Source organism: Nycticebus coucang, chromosome 9 (assembly GCF_027406575.1).
Source record: "Nycticebus coucang isolate mNycCou1 chromosome 9, mNycCou1.pri, whole genome shotgun sequence".
In the NCBI taxonomy this organism is placed as follows: domain Eukaryota; kingdom Metazoa; phylum Chordata; class Mammalia; order Primates; family Lorisidae; genus Nycticebus; species Nycticebus coucang.
The window spans coordinates 90,166,994-90,190,664 of NC_069788.1; the positions used below are offsets into that span (position 1 = coordinate 90,166,994).

The 23,671-nt window shown below is 35.2% G+C and overlaps 1 protein-coding gene across 7 annotated transcripts in view; it reads right to left on the reverse strand.

Moving 5' to 3' along the window:
• PPP4R4 (protein phosphatase 4 regulatory subunit 4) overlaps window positions 1-23,671 on the reverse strand; it is a 134,085-nt gene that overhangs the window by 89,164 nt on the left and 21,250 nt on the right. For 6 of the 7 annotated variants that reach the window (XM_053602817.1, XM_053602815.1, XM_053602822.1 and 3 more), the window contains one exon: window positions 6,706-6,808. In XM_053602817.1, the coding sequence (XP_053458792.1) occupies window positions 6,706-6,808 (103 nt within the window). Of the gene's footprint in view, window positions 1-6,697; window positions 6,809-23,671 lie in introns of those variants that run through there. The other variant, XM_053602820.1, reaches the window with a different exon arrangement.

A 23,671-nucleotide genomic window follows, 5' to 3' on the forward strand; every position in this document is an offset into this window, starting at 1 on the left:
TCATGTGTATTCTAAATTCCCTGTCATTCCTAACATTTCTTTATAGGTGGAATCCTCTGCAGTAGCTACCTCATGGTCCCTTGGCGGGGTTGTTCTGGACTGGTTCTTCATGTTGCCTGGAGTTTTCTGCTGATTCTTCCTCATGAGTGATTTCTTTTATCTGTTTCCTTGCCCTAATTTTCCTTTCAATTCCTCTTGCTCTTTAAGTTCTCGTGCCTGTGGACTAAGGGTTAGATGAGTCCTTTTGGTACAGGACCAGAAGGGTGAGAAGGTTGAAGAGCAAGAACGGGATGAAAGAAAGGAGGACCAAGTGAAAAGAAAAAAAAAAAAATAGAGAAAGGAGGGGGGTGGGTAAAAGGAATATTGACAAAAAGAAGAGAGGCACAGAAAGAGGGAGACAGAGCAACATAGGTGTACAGTAGGGTACTTTGACACAACCTTAAAAAAAAACCACCTTCTGTGGGTGCCCAGTTGTGTGGTTTCCTTGAGGTCAGCAGCTCTTTGCTAACCTGATCAGACACAGTACCCCACCTCCACCAAGTAGAGAGGAAAGACAAAAATGCTATAAAGAAAACCAAAACAAGCAAACAGAAAGAAAACTTTATGGGATAATATTGGGTGAAAAACCAAATAATAGCGGTAGAAACACTAGCAAAAATGAAGTTCTAGTTATTAAAAAAGGCAGCAATGGGAAATTATAATTAAACTAGAAAAATTGAGAAAGAAAAAAGAGCTGTACAGAAAAGGTTGAAAATTTAAAAAAAACAACATCAACAACATCAAAATAAACAAAAAAAAAACCAAACCAAAAAAAAAAAAAAAACACAACCAAAAACAAAGCAGTATGTATATGTCATTCAATATTGTCTGGGCAACACGTGGTCTTCTGGGGTATGAGATGTTAATCACAGTACTGATACGACTGAAGGCTGCTGATTTCTCAAACCCCAGCAGGTTGACACCCTAAATCTCTCTTCAGCCCACTTAAAAGGCACTTTGAACTTGTAAACTTGCTGAGCAGAAGCTTTCCCAGGAAAGTGCTTGTCGCTGGAATCACTGCTAACGTGGCTATCCACTCACCCAGTGTGCCAAAACCGGTCTCACTCTGCCCCTGAGGGTTAGCGCTTCAAGGCCGCTCAGACCCACCCTTAGGCTACTCAGTCGCTGGGTTACCAGCTCCCACCTGATTCTAGCTCTGTGACCGTGAGGGTGGAGCTTGCCGGGGCAGATCGCTCACAATGGCTCCCTGTGGCCCACTATTAGCTCCGTCTGGCTCAGCGGCTCAGACTGGGGCCCTAGACAACGGCCAAAGTTCTCCGCATTCCCGCTCAGGCTCTCTCCAAGGCAGTTCAACTGAGTGCCAAGTCCAAAGACACCAAAACAGTTCACAGGTAAGGCCTTTCCGGTTTGCAGTCTCACTGCTACTGAACTTACAGTTGCAGGCGAGTTCAGACCCATTGAACACACACGACCACTTGCCGGTTTTCCACTGTTTTAGTCCTCCTCTTGGGGTCCAGAAGTCTCTCACTGACTCTCTGTATCCTCACAGGGGTGATGATAGGCAGATCCCACCAGCCAGAGATGCCTGGAGTCCTATCTCCCCGGACTCACGGTGCCCAGATGCAAGGAAGCTGTTACTCGGCCGCCATCTTGCTCTCTGAACTCCCACTATAATTATTTTTAATCTGTCTCTGGCATTGCACACTTTCTATTATATAATTTTATGACATATATTTCGGTTCCTAAAATATAACTTAACAATGAAATGAATTTAATAACTCAACAGGTAGTAGCTTTTTCTGAACTGCATTATAATGGAGTCACCTTTACTAGATGGTGTAATTACATCATTACTGTTCTAAATTTTATAAAGGTGTCTTAGAAATTTATCTTGACAAATAAATTCTCTCACTTCTAAATACCAGAAGTTCAAATCAAATATTAAAATCTAACATCTAAAAGTTCAATATAATATACTGTGGAAAAATAATTAACAATCAATAAAGACCACAGGAAAAAACTATTTAATTTTCAAAGGATACCCTAATGTTATATCATGTAACATGAAAATATTGTTAACAACTATAATTAAAAAGTATTTCCATATGTAGGAAATTTAGATTAGAGGTCAAAATATTTCCTTTCTAAATTCTCAGTTAAATTTAACCCTAATATAACTATCATATACCCATAATTAAAAATAAAATTTTTTTTAAAAAGAAAAATAAATCTTCCCACATGTACCTCAAAAAACTTAAAAAAAAAGAATTTTTTTAATATTATTTTTATTTTTTTTATTGTTGGGGATTCATTGAGGGTACAATAAGCCAGGTTACACTGATTGCAATTGTTAGGCAAAGTCCCTCTTGCAGTCATGTCTTGAAAAAAAAAAAATTTAACCTTGAGATGACTGACCTAATCATACCACCATTCACTGTTGACTTTGGATGCAAGTTAGAAAGTAACTTGTGGAAATACTATGGATTAGTTCAATTCTAATCCTAACTCTGTTTCTGGCATTTTATTTTTAACCTTAAATGCCTTCACCTCTAAAACAATAAAAATAGCAACCTATTTTAAAAAACATTTTTCAGTTAATCATGATTGTAAAGACAAAATGCAAATGCAGCAAAACAAAAATTCCACTGATTGAAGTTTATGATATTTAAGGCCAGCAAAATCTTCACCATCACTTTGTTTGATGTTCTGTAAGGTAAGTGGTGAATTCTAAAAGCTACATACACTACCATTATAAATGTGCTAAGAATCTTGAGAATGATTAACTTCTCACATAAAATATTTATGGTTCATATCTTTAAATTCCCTAAAAGGAAATCATTCACAGACCACCAGTCTAGGTAAGTACTCAATTATCATTTTTCCCTATGGATTTAACGGACTATCAACTAAGATACTGAAAACCAACAGAACTATATGAATGCTCAAATCAGAAAGTCCTCCCTCATTTCCCAAATCTAATCCATTATCTGCTCATTCTACCTCAATAAATATATCAGATATGTCTGCTTCTCTCTACCGTCCTAATTAGTTGTCCTAACACTAGCCACTGTCATATAACAGGAAGGGCCAGGCTGAGTGGCTCTTCCCTGTAATCCCAGCACTTTAGGAGACTGTGAGGTAGGAGGATAGCTTGAGGCTAGGAGTTTGAGACCAGTCTAGGCAACCTCACAAGATCCTCTCCCTACAGAAAATAAAATTAGTCAGATGTAATGGTGTACTCCTGTAGTCCTAGCTACTCAGAAGACTAAGGCTTGAGCCCAGGAGTTCTAGCCTGCATGACGGAGAAAGACCTTTGTCTCTTAAAAATAAATAAATAAGTAAAAATACCACAAGGACCAGTGTTGAAGCTTCCAAATTGTCTCATTCCAAACCACTCTCCAAACAATAACCAAAATGATTGTTATAAAATATAAACTGCCCTACTTAAAGTCTTTAATGGCTTTCCACTATCCTGGGAATGAAAATCAACTTTTGCACACTCTGTCACTTACCATTTCTCTAAGCTGTTTTCAAGCCATACCCACCCTTATCCATTATATTCCAACCACACTTGTCTCTCTCAGCTCTTTCACCTTAGGGGCATCCTCTGTTCTCCCTTGACTGGACTACTCATTCCTGACTCTCAAATGGCTGCTGCTTCCCTTTCCTTCAGTTTTCAGCTCCTGGAAGAGGCTTTCCTTTATCATCCAGTGCACAAATGCCCCTCTCAATCCCAGGTAACTTTATTACTTTATCTCATTATTTCCTGTTCTTTACACTCAGAGCTCCTATCACTAATGACAGTTATATCTTTTGGGAGGGGGGAAGACAGGGTTACTTGTTCAGTGTCTGTTCCCTCTCAGGACTGTAGCCTTCCTTGAGGGCAAATCCCTGTCTGTTTTCTTCAGGGTTGTTTTCTTGGTGCCTAGAACAGGACCTACCACATGGAAATACTCGGTACATATTAACAAAAGAATGAGAATGCCATTATTAGAAAATGCTCAAGAGTGCTCTTCTAAAAAAATAACTAAGAAATTATGGCCATAGCGAAAGTGAATAAAGTGGCTATCTGAGATTTTTGTCATGATTTTATCACTGGAAAGTACCCATTCAGAGGAGCAAGGCAGAATTGAAGGAAGTACTAGCCAGGAGTACCAGTAAGTCTTAACAATGTCTGAATACAATGATTTTAAAATGATTTGCCCAAAAATAGAGGTTTTTATCATTTGAAATGGGATTGTGTGGCTACCTATAGATATATTAATCTATCTATAAAAGCCTCATTGTTCAGCATTTTCAAGGCCAGTGGAAATCAATACTATTCTTGTCTTGCAGTTGTTTTCCATAGTCTTCAGGCCTTCCTGAATCTTTTTTTTTTTTTTTTTTTTTTTTGCAGTTTTTGGCTGGGGCTGGGTTTGAACCCGCCACCTCTGGCATATGGAGCCAGCGCCTTACTCCTTTGAGCCACAGGTGCTGCCCCTTCCTGAATCTTATCTGGGACTCTTCTACCTTTTTTGTATCTCTTCTAAACTTAGTACCAGATAAGATAAATGAGGATTGTAAATAAATTGGTGCTTGTTGATTAACTAAAGAAATGAACAAAATCATTCAGCAATAAATAAAGGTTTTCTTAGTACATACATATGTTCGTTAGAATATACTTCCTTTGTATCCATTTATTCAGTTAATCTTCTCCATTAAGAATTCTAATTACTTTAAAAGTTTATTAAAACCATATCTTCTATAACTCAGGCATACCTTATAGTTTTGTATGATACACACTAGAATTTACACAAATGATTCTTTGTATAAATATGCTATATGTATATAGGATCGTACAATATTTTTACGCATTCCCATGAAATTAAGGTTTGGGGGGAGTTGTTACTTAATTGCCTTTACTGTGAACCCACTAACAAAGGGATTTTTGCAAAATAACTTAGAGACCACTACTCTCTTTCATCTTTTATTCTTGCATTGTGAAACTTTGAACATACAATATGCTCTCTGTGGACCAGATTTAGCCTGCTCAGCACAGAGTATACAGTGTGCTCAATATGTTTAGCTTTAAATATAATTGCTTACTTACATCAATTCCATAGGCAAGAGGACCTAGACACCTGTTCCCTTCTACTGTTGTTTAACTGGCACTTCCACGTGTCATACTAACAAGTGCAGGTCATTTAATATCATCAAAAATTGATGTGAAAATAAATCTGGTCTGTGTAGGCTTAATTCCTTTGAAATTATGATATAATTCTGGGAAAAATGCATATGAAAAGGTTTGATTTACTTTCGAATCATATTCAATGCCAAAAGAAATATCATCTCAATTCACCACTGTAACCAGTAAAAAAAATTCTCATTGCCTGCCAAGAAATGTGGGCATCTTGTGAAAATAACATGATACATCCCTGATCTAAATTACTGTAACTACACATACAACTAGGGTTGTATGCTATATATGCTTTAAAATAAAGCCCAAGGACAGACTGATAATTACAGTATTTTAATCACATATAAATTAATAATAAATTATGAAAAAAGTTATAGTCAAATGGAAAACAAAAGCAAAACATACAAAACTCACTATTAGCAAAAACAATCCCCATTAATACGTAACTTCCATAACCCCATTAGTAGTTAAGCTCATGGAGGATACATAGATTGGTGTCTGTTTTGTTCATTCAAGCTCTTTGTTTTTTTAATTTCAGATTAATATGAGGATAATCTAATATAATCAGGTTATAATGTTTGCTTTTGTTAGGTAAGGTCTCTTTTGTAGTAGTGTCCATCACCCAGGGGGTGTGCAATACACCCTTACATTGTGCCCATGAGGTAAGAGCACACCAATTCTCCTTCCTCTTCCCCTCTCCCCCCAACTTGAATTAAATTGAGTTTTTCTCTTGTGTGAGCATGTATTAGCTTGTCTACTGCCTTCATGTTAGTATTGAATACATTGGATACTTGCTTTTCCATTCTTGTGATACTTTACTAAAGAGAATATTCTCCAACTCTATCCAAGTTACCACAAAAGATGTAAAGTGCCCATCTTTTTTTATGGCTGTCATTCAAGTTCTTATGGAGAACGGTACTTTGCATACTTTGCACATAGGTGCAAATAAATAATAAATATTAATTAATATTATAACTAATCTTAAGTATTAAATAGTCAGAAGAATGTAATAGATTATTCTTGTTCATAGCAAAAAAATTCTGAAGAAATTTAGAAAGCAATAAAATATAAAACTAAAATTGTGATGGCCATAATTGAGTCTTTATTTAATGATTCTTCATAAGTCATTATAGGATCATCATTAGGAATATCAGTTAAATTATATAACTAATACTATTAATATAGATCTAAGCCAATAGAACAGCAAATAAGATACCTATGATTTTATAAGAATAATTAAAAGAGGTTTTACTGAGCTACTGAAAGCATACTTAATTAAAATGTCTCTACTGGGAAAATGACTAAAGGAAACTTGACAACTTAAGATTTAGATTTCTCCATTATCATCAGCAAATTTCCCTAAATATTTTCATCATAATTTAAAATATAATATACATAATAATACATATTCCACTCAATTATTAGGCACAAAAGATCAACCATCAAATCTCCAACATATTCTCCCAGCAATGACAACATTAACATGGGAAAAAAATGAGAAATTCAAATCTTATTTCATACCAACTTACTCTGACTTTTGGCAAGACTCTCCGAAGTGTCTCAGCAGGATTCTGTCGCATCAAAAATGGAAGATTTGCGATCACACTCGTTCCTTGCACGTCTTGACCAGCACTTACAAAGAAAACAAAAATTTTAAATTTGTAGTTATAAACTCAATTCCTGGTCCACAGTTATAAAAATCATGGATTAATATGAAAATTACTGTTTTGAAAGATAAGCACCCATACTTCTGACAAAGTTTTAAACTTGAAACACATCATTTAAATATAAAAATAAAATCAGAACTGAAATATCACTAAATGAATCCTATAACAAATACATAAAGATATTAGTTATACTTGTGCTATTTATACATGTCTTCTGAAACTCTATATCCACATCTTTCTAAAAGTCTATTAAAAACTTTTTTTTTTTTTTTTGAGATAGATTCTTACTCAGTCACCCTGGCTAGAGTGCTATGGCATCATAGCTCACAGCAACCTCAAACTCCTGGGTTCAAGTGATACTCTTGCCCCAGCCCCCTGAGTAGCTGGGACTATAGGTGCCTGCCACAACACCTGGCTAATTTTTCTCTTTTTTGCAGGGTCAGGGTCTCAGGGTCTTGGCTCATACTCAGGTTGGTCTTGAACTCCTGAGCTCAGGCTATCCACCCGCCTTGGCCTCCCAGAGTGCTAGAATTACAGGCATGAGCTACCACGCCCAGCTAAATACATATTTTAAAATTCTACCTCATTTTCTGCCTACAAGTTCACTGTACTTTATAAATGATAAAATTTTATTCTGGTAAAATATTAATATTCAAAGCAACAGGGAGAGCAATAAAATCAACTACAGAAAACTACACAACTTCCTTTTGGTATAATGAAATTACCTATTGGACTAGACTAACTCCATGAATTACCAGAAACTTCTTAGAGTTATGCTCAATACTCTAGAAGTCAATAGGGTATATTTATACAATACTTTTTGGTGTAAAATTTATTAATCCATTATCAAAATAATTTCAGAAGCATTCTGAGTAGCCTAAATACATCAAAAAGAGTATTGAGATTCTTCTGAACCATTTCCATAAACTGCAAAAATGTTTTGTTCTTAAAATATAACCTAAGTGACATAAATTCTGCAAGTGCTTGAAATATATACACATATCAAAAAGAGTCTAGTAAATATGGCATCTTTAGCGGGAAATTCTATATATTCTTAACTGACACCAATTTAAACATGAATTGCTGATATCATAAATATATATTTACTTAAAATTATTTTTACTTATCTCTTAAAATAGATTTATAGTTATAATACATACCTAAGACCTTAACACATTTTAAAGAATTTTTTAAAGTAATATAGTTTTTCTTTAGAAGTTTATAAATTCTGTTGATAAGAAACATATTCTGATTCTAAATAAAGCTGCCTTACTGTGAAGAAAGGTTCTCTATTCTGTTGCAATATGGTAGGCTATGAAATGTAGGATACCATAATCACTCTACTGCTGTCACCACTCCCTAGCTAAATCCTTTAAGAGATGATATCAAGAAGGAATAGAGAAGAGTAAAAAATATAGAAGTAAAGTTGCAAATAAAAAAATGCCACTTGTAGGGGATTGAATGGTGGCCTCCTAAAAGATACGTTTACATCTTAATCCTGGAACCTGGCTTGGCGCTTGTAGCTCAAGCAGCTAAGGCGCCAGCCATATACACCAGAGATGGCGGGTTGGAATCCAGCTGGGCCTGCCAAACAACAATGACAACTACAACCAAAAAATAGCTGGCCATTGTGTTAGCTGCCTGTAGTCCCAGCTTCTTGGGAGGCTGAGGCAGGAGAATCACTTAAGCCCAGGAGTTGGAGGTTGCTGTGAGCTGTGATGCCATGACACTCTACCGAGGGTGACAGCTTGAGGCTCTGTCTCAAAACAAAAACAATTAATCCTGGAACCCGTGAATGTTGTCTTAATTTTTAAGAGGATTTTGAGATGAAGCAGTTATCCTGGATTATCTAAGTAGACCAAATCCAAAAATAATTCACATTAAAAGAGACATTCATAGAAGACAACAGAATAGGATAAGGTAATTTGACCACAGAAACTGGAGTGATACAGCCACAATGAGGTCTTGCCGGCAACCATCAGAAGATAGAAGAGGCAAGAAAAATATTCTCCCCTAGATCCCTGCTAACATCTTGATTTTAGACTTCTACTCTCCAGAACTGTGACAGAATAAATTTCTAGCCATCCATGTTTAAAGCCATCCAATTTGTGGTAATTTGTTACAGTGGCTACAGGAAATAAATACACTGCTAAAGAACTAAAAAAGAGAATAATCTGAAAAAATGATGTTTAATATGATAATATGTGGCCCAGCATAGAGGTTCTGTAAGTATCTCTTGAAAGGATAGATGAATAGATAACAAGCTGAATGAATGATGTCAGGAATATTTAATATTGAACATTCAGTGAATTTTATTAACTAACCTGCAATTAGTGGAAAAACAGAAAGCAAGAAAAAGAAAACAAAAACAAGAAAGAGAACAAACAGAAACAAAAAATAAAATGGCAGACTCTAGCCCTTAAGTATCAACAATTACATAAAATATAAATGGTCTAAATACAAAAATTAAAAGGCAAGGATTGGCAGAGTAGACTAAAAGACATAACTCAGTTGTATGCAGTCAACTAGAAACTCATTTCAAATATAACAATTATCAATAGGCTCAAAGTATAGAATGAAAAATGATATGTTATAGAAACATGAATCAAAAGAAAAGTAAGCTTTCACTTAATAGTTAGAATGTAGGGGTATGTGGCACACCTCCTTGGTAAAGGATTCAACTACAACTTGGGCCTTACCTAACAAATGCAAACAATGTAATCTAATCTGAAATTTTAACACACACACACAAAAGAATTTTAACACACACACACACAAAAGAGCAGGAGTGGTTATATTAATATCAGATACAGTAAACCTCATAGAAAAAAAAATCACCAGAGACAATAAGAACATTATAAAGTGCTAAAAGTGGCACTATACCAAAAGACATAGCAATTCTCAATGTGTACATACCAAAAAGGACTGCAAAATATGTGAAGCAAAAACTGATAGACTTGAAAGGAGAAATATGTGCACAGATACATACACAGGTGCAAGCAGAGATTTCAACATACCTCTCTCAACAACTGATGGAACAGAAAATCAGCAAAAATACAAAAGAATTCAACAGTACCACCAATCAAGATCTATTAGACCAGCAGTTCTCAATCTGTGGGTGGTGACCCCTTTGTAACAATGAAAATACATCCTGCATATCATATATTTACATTATGATTCAAAACAGTAGCAAAATAACAGTTCTGAAGTAGCAACGAAAATAATTTTATGGTTGGGGGTCACCACAACATGAGGAACTGTATTAAAGTGTGAGGCATTAGGAGGCATTAGTAAGGTTGAGAACCACTGTATTAGACATTTATATAACACACCACCAAAGCACAACAGAATACACATTCCAACCAAGTGCCCAAGAAAATATATCAAAAAGATATATCAAAATGAGACCATGTCCTGGACCATAAAACAAACCTCAACAAATTGTTAAAAACTGAAATAATATACAGAGTTTTCTCTGACCAAAATGGAACCAAATTAGAAATAATAGGTAGAAAAATCCCTAAACTCTGGAAACTAAATGACATCCTTCTACATAGTCCATAGGTCAAAAGGAACTCTCAAGGAAAATTAAAAAATACGTTGAACTAAAATGTAAATGAACATACATTATCAATATTTCTGAGACACAATGGGGGCAAGACATGATTGCAAGAGGGACTTTACCTAACAATTGCAATCAGTGTAACCTGGCTTATTGTACCCTCAATGAATCCCCAACAATAAAAAATAAATAAATAAATAAATAAATATTTCTGAGACACAGCTAAAGCAATTCAAAGTGAGAAATGCATAGCACTAAATGGATACATTAGAAAAGAGGGAAAATTGGGCTGCGCCTGTGGCTCAGTCGGTAGGGCGCCGGCCCCATATGCCAAGGGTGGCGGGTTCAAACCCGGCCCTGGCCAAACTGCAAAAAAAAACAAAAAATAGCCGGGCGCTGTGGCAGGCGCCTGTAGTCCCAGCTACTTGGGAGGCTGAGGCAAGAGAATCGCTTAAGCCTATGAGTTGGAGGTTGCTGTGAGCTGTGTGAGGCCACGGCACTCTACCGAGGGCCATAAAGTGAGACTCTGTCTCTACAAAAAAAAAAGAAGAGGGAAAATCTCAAATCAAAGAAAGGAAATAATAAAGAACGGAAATCAACAAAAATTAAAAAAAAAAAAACATAGAAAAGGGAAGAAATAAAGACCTAGTTCCTTTGAAAGATCAATAAAATCACTTAACCTAGGGCGGTGCCTGTGGGTATATAGGGTGCTGGCCCGATATACTGAGGGTTGTGGGTTCAAACCCGGCCCAGCCAAACTACAACAAAGAAATAGCCAGGAGTTGTGGCAGGCACCTGTAGTCCCAGCTACTCAGGAGGCTGAGGCAAGAGAATGGCCTAAGCCCAGGAGTTGGAGGTTGCTGTGAGCTGTGTAATGCCACAGCACTCTACTGCAGGTGATGAAGTAGGACTCTGTCTCTACAAAAAAAAAAAAATCACTTAACCTCTAGCAAGAATGACAGACAAAAAACAAGACACAAATTACCAACATCAGTATTGAAACACTAGATATCACCATAGACTATGTGGATATCAAAAGGATAATAAGAATGCTACAACTAATTCTATACATGTAACTTGAACAACTTAGACAAAATGGACTGATTCCTCAAAATATATAAACCAGCCACAACTCACCCAACATAAAATAGATAATCTGAATAGTCCTACAACCATTAACAAAATTGAATTCATGTTTTCAAATTCCTGAAGAAAATCTCCATGCCCAGATGGCTTCACTGGAAAATTATACCAAATATTTAATAAAAAATTAACACCATTCTAAATGATTTCTCCTAGAAGGAAGCTTCATTTGATGAAGCTCAAAATTGCTATAATCCATTACATTAACAGGCTAAAGAAGAAAAACAATCACATAATCATACCAATTCAGAAAAAACATATGACAAAACTCAACACACGGATGCTGAAATTAAAAATTCATTATCATTTATAATCATAAAAAACATAAAATATTAACAAAATATGTACAGGATTTGTATTCTGAAAATTATACAATTTTGATGCAAGATATCAAAGGAGAGCTCAACAATTAGAGAGACATTCTATGCTGATGCACTGAGAAATTTAGCACAATAAATATGTCAATTCTCCCCCAAATTCATACACACAGGTTTAACACAATTCCTGTCTTTAAGCAAATACAAAGTAAATAGGTATCACTACACATTTATTAGAATGGCTAAAAGAAAAATAATGACAATACCAAAAGCAAAGAAACGAGATCACTCATTCATTGCTATTGGGAATATAAACTGGTATAGCCACACTGGAAAATAGTTTGGCAGCTTCTTTAAAAACTAAAGCTAACACCATGCAACCCAGGAGATTAACTCTTAGGCATTTATTCCAAAGAAATGAAAACCTATGTTTGCACAAAACCTGTGGATGAATGGTTATTGAAAACCTATATATGAAATCTTTTAACAGCTCTATTTGAACAACAACAATAAAAATAAAATGGAAACAGTCATGTCCTTAAATGAGTGAATGGTTAAACAAACTGTGGTATATCCATACCAAGAAATATTACTCAGCAAGAAAAAGGAATAAACTACTGATATGTATAACAACCGAATTAATTTCCAAAAAATTATGCTAAGTGAAAAATAAATCAATCCCAAAAGTTTACATACTATATAATCTCATTGATGTAACTTTCACAAAAAGACAAAATTATATGAATGAAGAACAAACTAATGGTTTCCAGGGGTTAAGAAGGGATATAAAAGCAGGAAGGAAGGAAGTGTGACTACAAAAGTATAATGTGAGAGAGCCTATGGTGATGGAAATCTTAGGCATCTTTACTGTATCAACATCAATACCCTTATTATAATGTTGTAATATTGTTTTACAAGATGTTACTACAGGGAGAATCTGGGTAAAAGGTACATGGGTATTTCTGTATAACTTCTTACAACAGTATGTGAATTTACAATTATCTCAAAATAAAAAAGGTTAATTTTTAAAAAATTAATCAATATAACAAAATTTTCAAAACCACATGAGTATCTCAATACATGTAGAAATCTCACAAATCCAACATCCGCTCATGATTTAAAACTACTATGTATCAGCAAACAACTAGAAATAGAAGGAAAGTTCCTCATCCGGATAAAGAGATTCTATGAAAAAGTAGCAGATAACATCAAACTTAATGATGAAAGAAGGAATGTGTTCTCCCTAATTGGGAACAAGGCCAGGATGTTCACCATCGCCACTTTTATACCTACAATGTGTTAGATGTCTGAGCCAGTGCAATAAAGCAAGAAAAAGACATAAAAGATTTACAGATTAGGAAGGAAGAAGTTAAATTGTCTTTCTTCATAAGAAAAAAGAAACAGACTTGTGTATGGCAAAAAGCCTAAGTAATATACAGAAAATTTGTAAAATAGCTACTAAAACTAATAAGTGAGTTTATGGTGGGGTAGGATTACAAGTTCAATATATAAAAGTCAACCATATATATAACATAAAAGAAAAATTATAAATTGTTATTTTTAAAGTAACTCAATTTATATTAATATAGGAATACGAAATATATTTGAAAAATGTGGCAAAAGATATGTAGTATCAGCTCGGTGCTCACAGCACAGTGATTACAACGCCAGCCACATGCACTGAGTTCAGCGTGTTCAAACATGGCCTGGGCCTGCCAAGCAACAATGACAGCTACAACAACAACAAAATAGCTGGGCGTTGTGGCGGGCGCCTGTAGTCCCAGCAATTTAGGAGGCTGAGGCAAGAGAATCGCTTAAGCCCAAGAGTTTGAGGTTGCTGTGAGCAGTGACACCATGGCACTCTACGGAAGGCAACATAATGAGACTCTGTCTCAAAAAAAAAAAAAGAAAAAAAGTGTAGTATCTGTAGACCAAAAATTACAGAATATGCTGAGAAGAATTAAGAAGACCCAAATATAGGGAGAGATTATCAAGTATTAAAGATTCAATACAGTTAAGAGTCGATCTCTCAAACTGAAGTACAAATTCAACATAATCCCAATCTATTAGGTTATTAAGTATGAAATACCTGATTTCCTTAAGTACTAAGTTTGACAGTTGTCTTCTCTGACAGTTCACTTTGACACTTCTTAGTTGTTTTGTTTTGTTTTTCTTCTTTTTTATTGTGAAGGTACATTCCCATTCTTTCGAAGACATATTTTGGCATGATTATCTTTCAAAAAATTTTAGAGCAATTTTTGTAAAATCATGAATGTGTCAAAAATACAAGTTATTTTTTAAGATGAGTTCCATTGTGGAACCAATGCAACACAGACAGCTTGAAATATCAACCAAGTTTTTGGGAAGGATATGGTTAGTGAATACACTGTATGTTGATAGTTTGAGAATTTCTATTCCAATGTTTTTTAATCGTGAAAATGTCACATTGGGTAACCTGAAACCAAACAGATAAAAATGAACAGAAAGCTGTAGTGGGAGTGAATCCATCTCAACCTACATGTGAATTAGCACCAAGGTTTGACATTACTTTATCAACAATATTGGACCATTTGAAACAAATTAGCAAGGTAAAGAAGCTGGGTTCCACGTGAATTCAGCAAGTATCAGAAGAGAAATCACCTTGAAGCTTGCCCTTCTTTGCAGTCAACTGTAAAGGTGAACCAATTCTAGATCGCATTGTTATGTGGATAAAAAAATGGATTCTTTTTGACAACCACAAGCACTCAGCACAATGAATCAATGAATGGTTGCATAAAGATTAAGTGCTGAAACTCAGTCCAAAACTACATGTTCATCAAAAAAAAAAACTAACGGTTTCTGCTTAGTGGTCTGGCGGTGGTATTATGCACTACAGCTTCATGAAACCTACTCAACGATGACAGCAGATGTCTACTGTAACCAAATGGCACGATGACGATGTTTGTGAGTAAATAGCTGAAACTGGTCAATAGTAATAGGCCAATCATCTTGCAAGACAACGGTGTTGTACAAAATAACACTGCTCAAACTACTAAACCTGGACTTAGAAACTGTCTGTCAGCCACTATATTTACCAGGCCTTACACCAACCGACTACCATTTTTTCCAGGCATTGGACCACTTCTTGCAAGGAAAAGCATTCTACTCTCAACAAACTGTGGAAAATGCCTTTTGCAATTTCATCACCACTTTTGCTCTCCAGGCTTTCTTTACTGCTGGCATACCCAAGTACCATTAAGATGGCAAAATTGTGTTGATTGTTAAGGTGCATACTTAGATTAATTGTACTGCTTCTTGTGTGAGATATAATAAACTTTTGATTTGAAACTGGACATTTCACATTTAATAACCTAATAAATCCCAGTAAGCTTATTGTAGAAATGAACAAGTTTATTCTAAACCTTACGTAGAAATGAAAAGGATATAGAATAGGCCAAAAAAAATTTTTTTTAAAGTTACAGGGCTAATACTGTTTGACTTCAAACCTATTATAAAGCTACAGTAAAGAAGATAATGTGGCATTGGCATATAGCTCAGTGGTAAAGAATGGAGAGTCCAGAAATAGAACCACCATAAATGGGCAATTGAATTCTCACAAAGATGGAAAGACAATTTAATAAAGACATTGATAACCTTTTCAATGATGGTGGTAGAACAAATGAATTGCTATTGAATTCACACAGTGAATCTATCCCCAATCTAAAATAATATACAAAAATTAACTCAAAGTGGATCACAGGCTTGAATATAAGAGCCAGTACTATGAAACTTCTGTATAAAAACTTAATATAATATCTTAGTGAACTCGGATGTGACAAAATTTCTTACATAGGATACAAAAGGCATAAAGTAGAAAGGACTAAAAAAATAACAGAATGAACTATCACAATTTAAAATCTTTACTTTTCAAAGACATTGTTAAAAAACTAAAAGGTAAGCCATAAACTGGCATAAAATATTTGCAAAACATATATCCAACAATTTGCATCTAGAATGTATAAAGACTCTTAAACTCAGTAGTATTAACATCCAATTAAAAATGGACAAAAGATTTGGACACTTCACCAGACAAAATATACCAAAGACAAATAAACACATGAAAAATGCTCAATAAAATTCATCACCAGATAAATTCAAATTACCATAATAAGATGCCACTAAAACAACTAAAATTATAAAACTGAATATACCAAATGTTGCAAGGATGTAGAGGAACTGGCATACGCAACATAAAATAATATAATTGCTCTGGAAAACGTTGACAATTTCTTTAAAGTTTACACGTATACCTACCAAATGACCCAGAAATTCCACGCGTAGATTTGTACCCAAGAACAATGAAAGCATATATTCATGAACAAAAACATTCGCTGCAGCTTTTTTGGTAATAGACAAAAACTGGAACCAACTCAAATTTTCACTAACAAGTAGACACATAATCACATTGTGATATACTCATACAGTGATATAGCCATACAGCAATAAAAATGAATGAAATATTGATAGACACATGAATGAATTTCAGAATAATTATGCTAAATGAAGGAAGCCATTCTGAAAAAACTACTTCAATATTTCATTTTATATAAAATTATAGATTATGTAAACTGAACCACAGTGGCAGAAAGCAGATCAGTTGTTGCCTGGGGATGAAGAAAGGAGAATGAAGGCCAAGTTCCATGGGGCATGGGGAAACTTTCCGGGATGATGGGTTTATGGTTATTATCTTGATTATGATGAGGGTTTCCTGGGCATATAGAACTGAAAACTCATCAAATTGTACATTTTAAATACATGTAGCTCATTGTCTATTAATATTTCCATAAACTCGTGCAAAATAAAGTATACAGATACAAAAAGTGAGACTGATGAAGGGGCACCTAGAAAAATGGCAACAGTGAATACATAGAGTAGTTTTTGAAATTTTCTGAATCCACTGCAGCCATAAAAAAGATGGAGACTTTACATCTGTAATGTTTATCTGGATGGAGCTGAAGCATATTCTTCTTAGTAAAGTATCTCAAGAACAAAAGAAAAAGTATCCAATGTACTCAATACTATTATGAAACCAATATATAATCACCTACACATTCATATGCTTGATAAAACACAACTATAGGCCAGAAAGAAGGAGGGAGAGGAGCAAAAGAGGAGGGAAGGTGGGGAAGTTCGGAGAAGGGAGGGTGTCTGGTGGGACCTCACCTAATGTGCACAATGCAATGGTATATTTCAAAACTATTAAGAGTAAAGTATAAATGTCTTACCACAACAAATAAGTGAGGTGATGGTTATGTTAACCAGTGTGATGTAAGTATTCCACATGGTATATCAAATCAGCACATTGTACCCCATAAATGCATTAATGTACACAGTTATGATTTAATAAAAAAAATACCAAAAAGAAAATTTCCTGAATCCCTCAGAAAAAAATAGAAACCAAGAGATTCAAAAAAAAATTTTTAAGCCTATTCACAACACCTACACCATAACTATGCAAGATTTCCTACACAAACCAAAAATACATGCACGTATGCACAACAGCTAAAATGATTTTGTATATTCTAGTAGCTGATGAGTCCAGTAAGTCCACAGCAATACCTGAAGGAGCTGAAGAATTCTTCTTCCCATGAACTTTTAAAACTTCTAAAACAAAGCCCCCCACTAAAGAAAAATTCTGAGAAATAGAATCTGAATTGAACAGCATAGGAAAACAAATCATACACACAAAAAAAGAGACGGTCCAAATAAAAGGGCAGAGAATGAAGAGAAACAACCAGGAAATCTGATAAAGTAAAGCATCCTATTTAAAACAGTTAAAAAAAAAAACCAAAAAGGGAATCTCTAAACCCTGAAATTAGAAAAACTATCCAGAAACTCTATCTATACGCATGTCTTAAGTCCCAAAACACATCTCCTTCTAAAGTTTATGAAAACAAAATTCACATAAAAATGAGAAATAAAGATCATAATCAGATTCCATATATAATTTTTTTATAAAAAGAAAAAAATAAAGAACAAACTAATGTATCTAAAGAGAAGGAAAGACAGACATGCTTACAAAACAGATAACCATAACCTACTATTTCTCCCTGGGCAAGCAAATAAATAAATATATAAATGCATATATTATGAAAAAAGCCACATGAACAATTACAAAAACTCAGAAATGAGCTGATAAAATTTAGAAAATGAAAAGTGAACTACAGTGATATAAAAAACTAGAATAAATATTACAGAAAAGATGACTAAACCAGAAAGAAGGAAAGAGTAAAAGAATATAACAGATAATGCCTCAAGAGAAATAAAAAGTAAAAAAGACTACTTAAAATTTAATTAAGGTAAAAAGATTTAAAAGAAAGTAATATGGATTTAGAGAAGGCAATATATAAGATAGGTAAAGAAGATCCAACAATTTATAAATAGCAGTTTCCGGAAAAAAAAAAACAAAACAAGGGAAGGATTTTTTTAAAAGTTAAAAAAAAAAACTTTCCTGAAATTAAAAAATATACATATTCAAAATATCATATACCTCACAAAATCAATGCACCATTAACGAACATTGAGATCTATTGTTGAGCTTTATTTAAAGTAAAAGAAAAATCCTTTGGGCATCTAAGCAAAATAAGCAAATTACTTAGTAAGAGAAAGAAAATCAGATCATCATTAGACTTTGATGAAATTTTTTAAAAAGCAATCAATACTAGTCTATATAGGCTGACATTACTCACTATAAACAGGATGAAAACATATAAAAAGTGAAGCTAAATAATTGCTTCATTACCATAATCTCCATCAAACATAAAAATGAAATTTAATTTGTCTAGTCAATTTATATCTGACCTTTCTCTCACCCAAGGAAAAATGGATATATTGTTGGTAGTGGGTTGGGTGTTATGAATTAGAAGAAAAAGGAACTGGAAAAGCAACTGTCAGCATCTCATCAAAATATGCCCAAGAAACTCCAGTTTAGACAAAGCAACTACTGGTTGAACCATATGAAATTGCCAATAATAGATCATTATTGACCTACAACAATGATAATTTCATACTTTCAAACTATACATTGAGCTTAGGAGAAATATATTAAGTCAGTGACTTCATGTACATGTATAGGTGACCAGTAAATGCGAGAGCAGCCATTCTCCAAATTTAGCATTGATCAGAATCACCTTGGAGCCTTTGTTAACACACAGCCCCACTCCCAGAGAGTCTAGTTCAGCTGGTTTTGATAAGGCCTGAAACCCTTGATTTCTAACAAGCTTCAGAGGTCCTCAAACTTTTTAAACAGGAAGCCAGTTCACTGTCCCTCAACGACTGGAGGGCCGGACTATAGTTTAAAAGAAAAACTATGAAAAATTCCTATGCACACTGCACATATCTTATTTTGAAGTAAAAAAACAAAACGGGAACAAATACAATTCACACTGCCACATGTGGCCTGCGGACCATAGTCTGAGGACCCCTGTCAGGAATCTAGGTGATGTTGCTGGGACAAAATATTGAGAGTCACCACAATAGAGGGACAATCAAAAAAAGAAGAGAAGGAGACTGCAGAATCTTAATATTTTTTAGACCACATGAGTGAAGTGAGCCAAGTGGACAGAAGCAGTGCGCCCAACTGAAGCAGAAGGCCCATCTGACACAGAACTGCACGTGTTCACGACTTCTGTTAGTCCTGGCAACAGCACCCTTCTCCATAATGACAACGTTAAGAGTCATATGGCAAAAATAGGCCTGTCAGCTATAGCACAGAGACCACGGCGCCAGCCACATACACCGAGGCTCCACTGAGGGTTTGAACCTGGCCGGGCCAGCTAAACAACAATGACAACTCCAACAAAAAATAGCCGGGTGTTGTGGCAGGTGCCTGTGTCCCCAGCTACTTGGGAGGCTGAGACAAGAGAATCGCTTAAGTCCAAGAGTTTGAGGTTGCTGTGAGCTGTGACTCCATGGCACTGTACCAAGGGCAACATAGTGAGACCCTGTCTCAAAAAAAAAAAAGGAATATGGTAAAAATAGCAGAGATGGAATACCATGTAAGTCTACTTACATGCACATCAGAGGAAAGTAGGAAGAGGGCTTTGGGAAAGGGTGGTTTGGTGTATTAGACAAAAGAGACACTGAGAAGAGTAGACTTGGCTGGGCACTAAAGCTGTGGCTCAAAGAAGTAGGGCACCGGCCCCATATGCCAGAGATGGTGGGTTCAAACGCAGCCCCAGCCAAAAACTGCAAAAAATAAATAAATAAATAAATAAATAATAAAAAAATAAAATAGGGGTTCTTAACATGCAAGCCTGGAATGTCTTGGGGCTGTGAACATCCCATTAATGGGAACATCCCAGCAACATACCTCTTGCTGACATTAGTCATAGTCACTATAAATGAACCAAATACGTGTGGATCTATGCTACCAACACTGACAGCTGACTGGAAGGAACCAAAAAGCAGTTAGCATTGAGGAATCAACAGTACCAAATTTATTTTAATGCTTATTTGATACGGTACATGTTTTTTTTTTTGTTTGTTTGTTTTTTGTAGAGACAGAGTCTCACTGTACCGCCCTTGGGTAGAGTGCCGTGGCGTCACACAGCTCACAGCAACCTCTAACTCTTGGGCTTACGCGATTCTCCTGCCTCAGCCTCCCGAGCAGCTGGGACTACAGGGGCCCGCCACAACGCCCGGCTATTTTTTTGTTGCAGTTTGGCCGGGGCTGGGTTTGAACCCGCCACCCTCGGCATATGGGGCCGGCGCCCTACTCACTGAGCCACAGGCGCCGCCCACGGTACATGTTTTTTAAAACATATATGTTTAATCAACATTATCATTTTTGTTTTTCTACAAAGTTTCCCAGACTTCAAAAACTGCTTGCAATTCAAAACTCCAGCCCAAGAACCAACCATGATGGTTACATGTGAGCTGTTCCTTTTTGCCCCAATTGTGTTATTCCTCTGGGACATGCTCCTTGTCTAGGATACTCACTCAGAAACTGAAAGAAAACAAACCATTTCTCTAAAAGTAAAAAGAACTGGGTTAATCATCTGATCTGTACCCAGGTAGCTAAAAAGGAAAAAGGAGAAAAAAAAATAAGACTAGTTAAATAAATAAATTTAGGGCAGCTATCGTTCAAATTCTAAATTAATGTCACTAATTATTTTATCCCCACAGGGAGATGCACCGATTTTATAGAGCCATTTATAGAAATACCTTAAACCAAGTTTGGATATCTTAAGTCAATCCACTAAAGTACTCTTTGGTGTAATAAAATTTGCAGTCTTCTTTGTTATCCCAGAGTGATCAACAGCTGGTTTCTGACCCCTTCTAATTCAAGGATGTTTTGCCCAAATTTTACATCCCCCAGTGCCTAGAACAGCAGGACCTAGCCAGGACTTCATCAATATTTGTTGACCTTGGTGGGATTATACCAGCGGTGCATCTTACAAGGGTATATGTGAAACTTGGTAAACGGTCTGTAAAGCTCGTGAATGATGCCCCATGATCATATCAATGTACACAGCTATGATTTAATAAAAAATAAATAAATAAATAAAAATAAAAATATTTGTTGACTTAAAACCAGTTTGTCTCTGCTTCACATCATCTGCCCACTCCTGTTGTCAAAGCCTGGATCTTATTACCTGGAAATGCTTCACCTATATAATCTCAAACTCCGTGATCTCACTTGTTGGCCATAAACTCTTATCTTTCTGTTTTTCTACTGTTAAGCCTCTTTTTCACCCTCATCACATTTCTAAACTCTTAATTCCTTCTTATTTTCCGATTCCTAATATTCCTCCTAGTTTTACTTTCTTCACTGATAGCCTGAATCTCCCTATTTCAATTAGACTGTTACTAATAATCTTACTTCTTCAATTCCCCTGCTTCTATAACAATTTCAAAATAGTTCCTAAACACTGGATGCCAGGACTGGTGCTACTAACCACTTTATTTGCATTCATCTTATTTGAAGCCTGCAAATAATTATAAAGGGGGTAGATACTATTATTGCTCCCTTGAACGGATATGGAAATTAGAGTTTAGAAAGATAAAGGTATTTGTCCAAAGTTACCAACTCCAAAACCCATGCTAATAATAACCATTGCGCAACACTGACTCCCTTACAAATTTTGTGTCCAAACAATACCAAACCCATCCATTTGCTTTTTCCATCCCACTCCTCTTCCTAAGCTATAGAGAACTGCTGGAGAAAACTGTGCTGCTTAATGCTTTTAAGAACATATGATTTCAAAAAGAAAAAAAAGCTGGTCCTCCATGATAGGGGAAGAAAACATAAAACGATAACCAATTTGTAGGAATCAACAAAGGGACCAGAAATTCTTAGTGTATGATGTTACCTAAAGCCCTTTTCAAAATATTATCCTGGGTCAAAAGGAAAATATCTGTACCAGTTTATGACCCTCACCCATCCCCCAAAGGAATAAGCCTTGTGTGAGAACAGATCTAGATACTAACAGTATTATCTTTCTCTATTCTTGTACCTTGATCACACCACTAAGAACTTAAAATCTAATGAGATAGAGAGATTCACACACAAAGAATTTTGACTATATTGCAAAAAGTCCTCTCTCTTTTCCTAGCCTGGATACCCTCATAGTTTATATAGTACTAAACCAATTGGAAAAAGCAGAGGAGAAGGAACGGATGGTATCCAAAATATGATGACATGACACAGTCAGTCACTCCAGTATCTGAGAAATCGAGCTTGGCTACATATCCTATATGTAGGATATGAAATGACTTGTGTTTGTAAAAAGCAAACGATACTACTCCTTGCAGCTCGCACATAAAATCTAAAATGTAATACATAAACTGCTGACATGGCTTGAATTTACAATAAAGCAGATGCCACACAGGCCTTGCTTTGAGTTCACAATGAAAATTAAACTTCACATACTCCATGTTTAATTATTTCTTTACTAAAATTAAATTATTAAAGTTTGTTCTAATGAACAGGACAAAATAAGTTAAATGATCACCTTAGCAAATTAATCATCCAAGAAAGACAAAACCCTCTTTGAAGGTGAAGAGGACTAAATAAGGCACTCAAAAACCTAAAGTATCAATGAATTCCCAACAATAAAAAAAAAAATCTAAAGCAGAAGACACTGAATAGCAATCTATAACATCAGTAGGTTTTCAAATATGGCATATTCCCATATCTTAGTACTATGAAATCAAATCCTCAATGATATGAAATCTTTAAAACATTGCCTTAATTATATTAGTCATTATTATATTAATTATAATTTTAATCATATATTCATATTCAGTATATTAATTATATGAACTATGTAGTCAGAGAATCATTCAAACCTGATTACAGTCATCACAGGCAGGATCTTAAAAAAGGATGCTATATTGTTAATAAGGCCAAAGGAAAGGTAAAAGAAAAATGAACATTTAAGGGCCTACTATGTGCTACACAAGGCCCTTATACACATTATCACATTAATCTTCACAATATGGGAGCAATATATCTCTATCCTTACTTTATGGTTGAGGAAACTGAGGCTCAGGGGAAAAAAATGCAACTCACCCAAAATAATCCAATTGGTCAAGATTAGAGCCAGGATTCCAACCTATGATTTCTAAATTCATAACCTATAGCTATCATATCACCCTCAGATCATAGTCCAATTATCACAATTGGGTTAACTGTCAGCCTAAAACAGTCTCTAAATTTATAATTTGTGAAGAGTTATGCACATGATTTATTTGATAATATTCATGTTATAATAAATTCCTTACAAATCTGTAAGACAATGTCCACTATATATTTTTCACTATC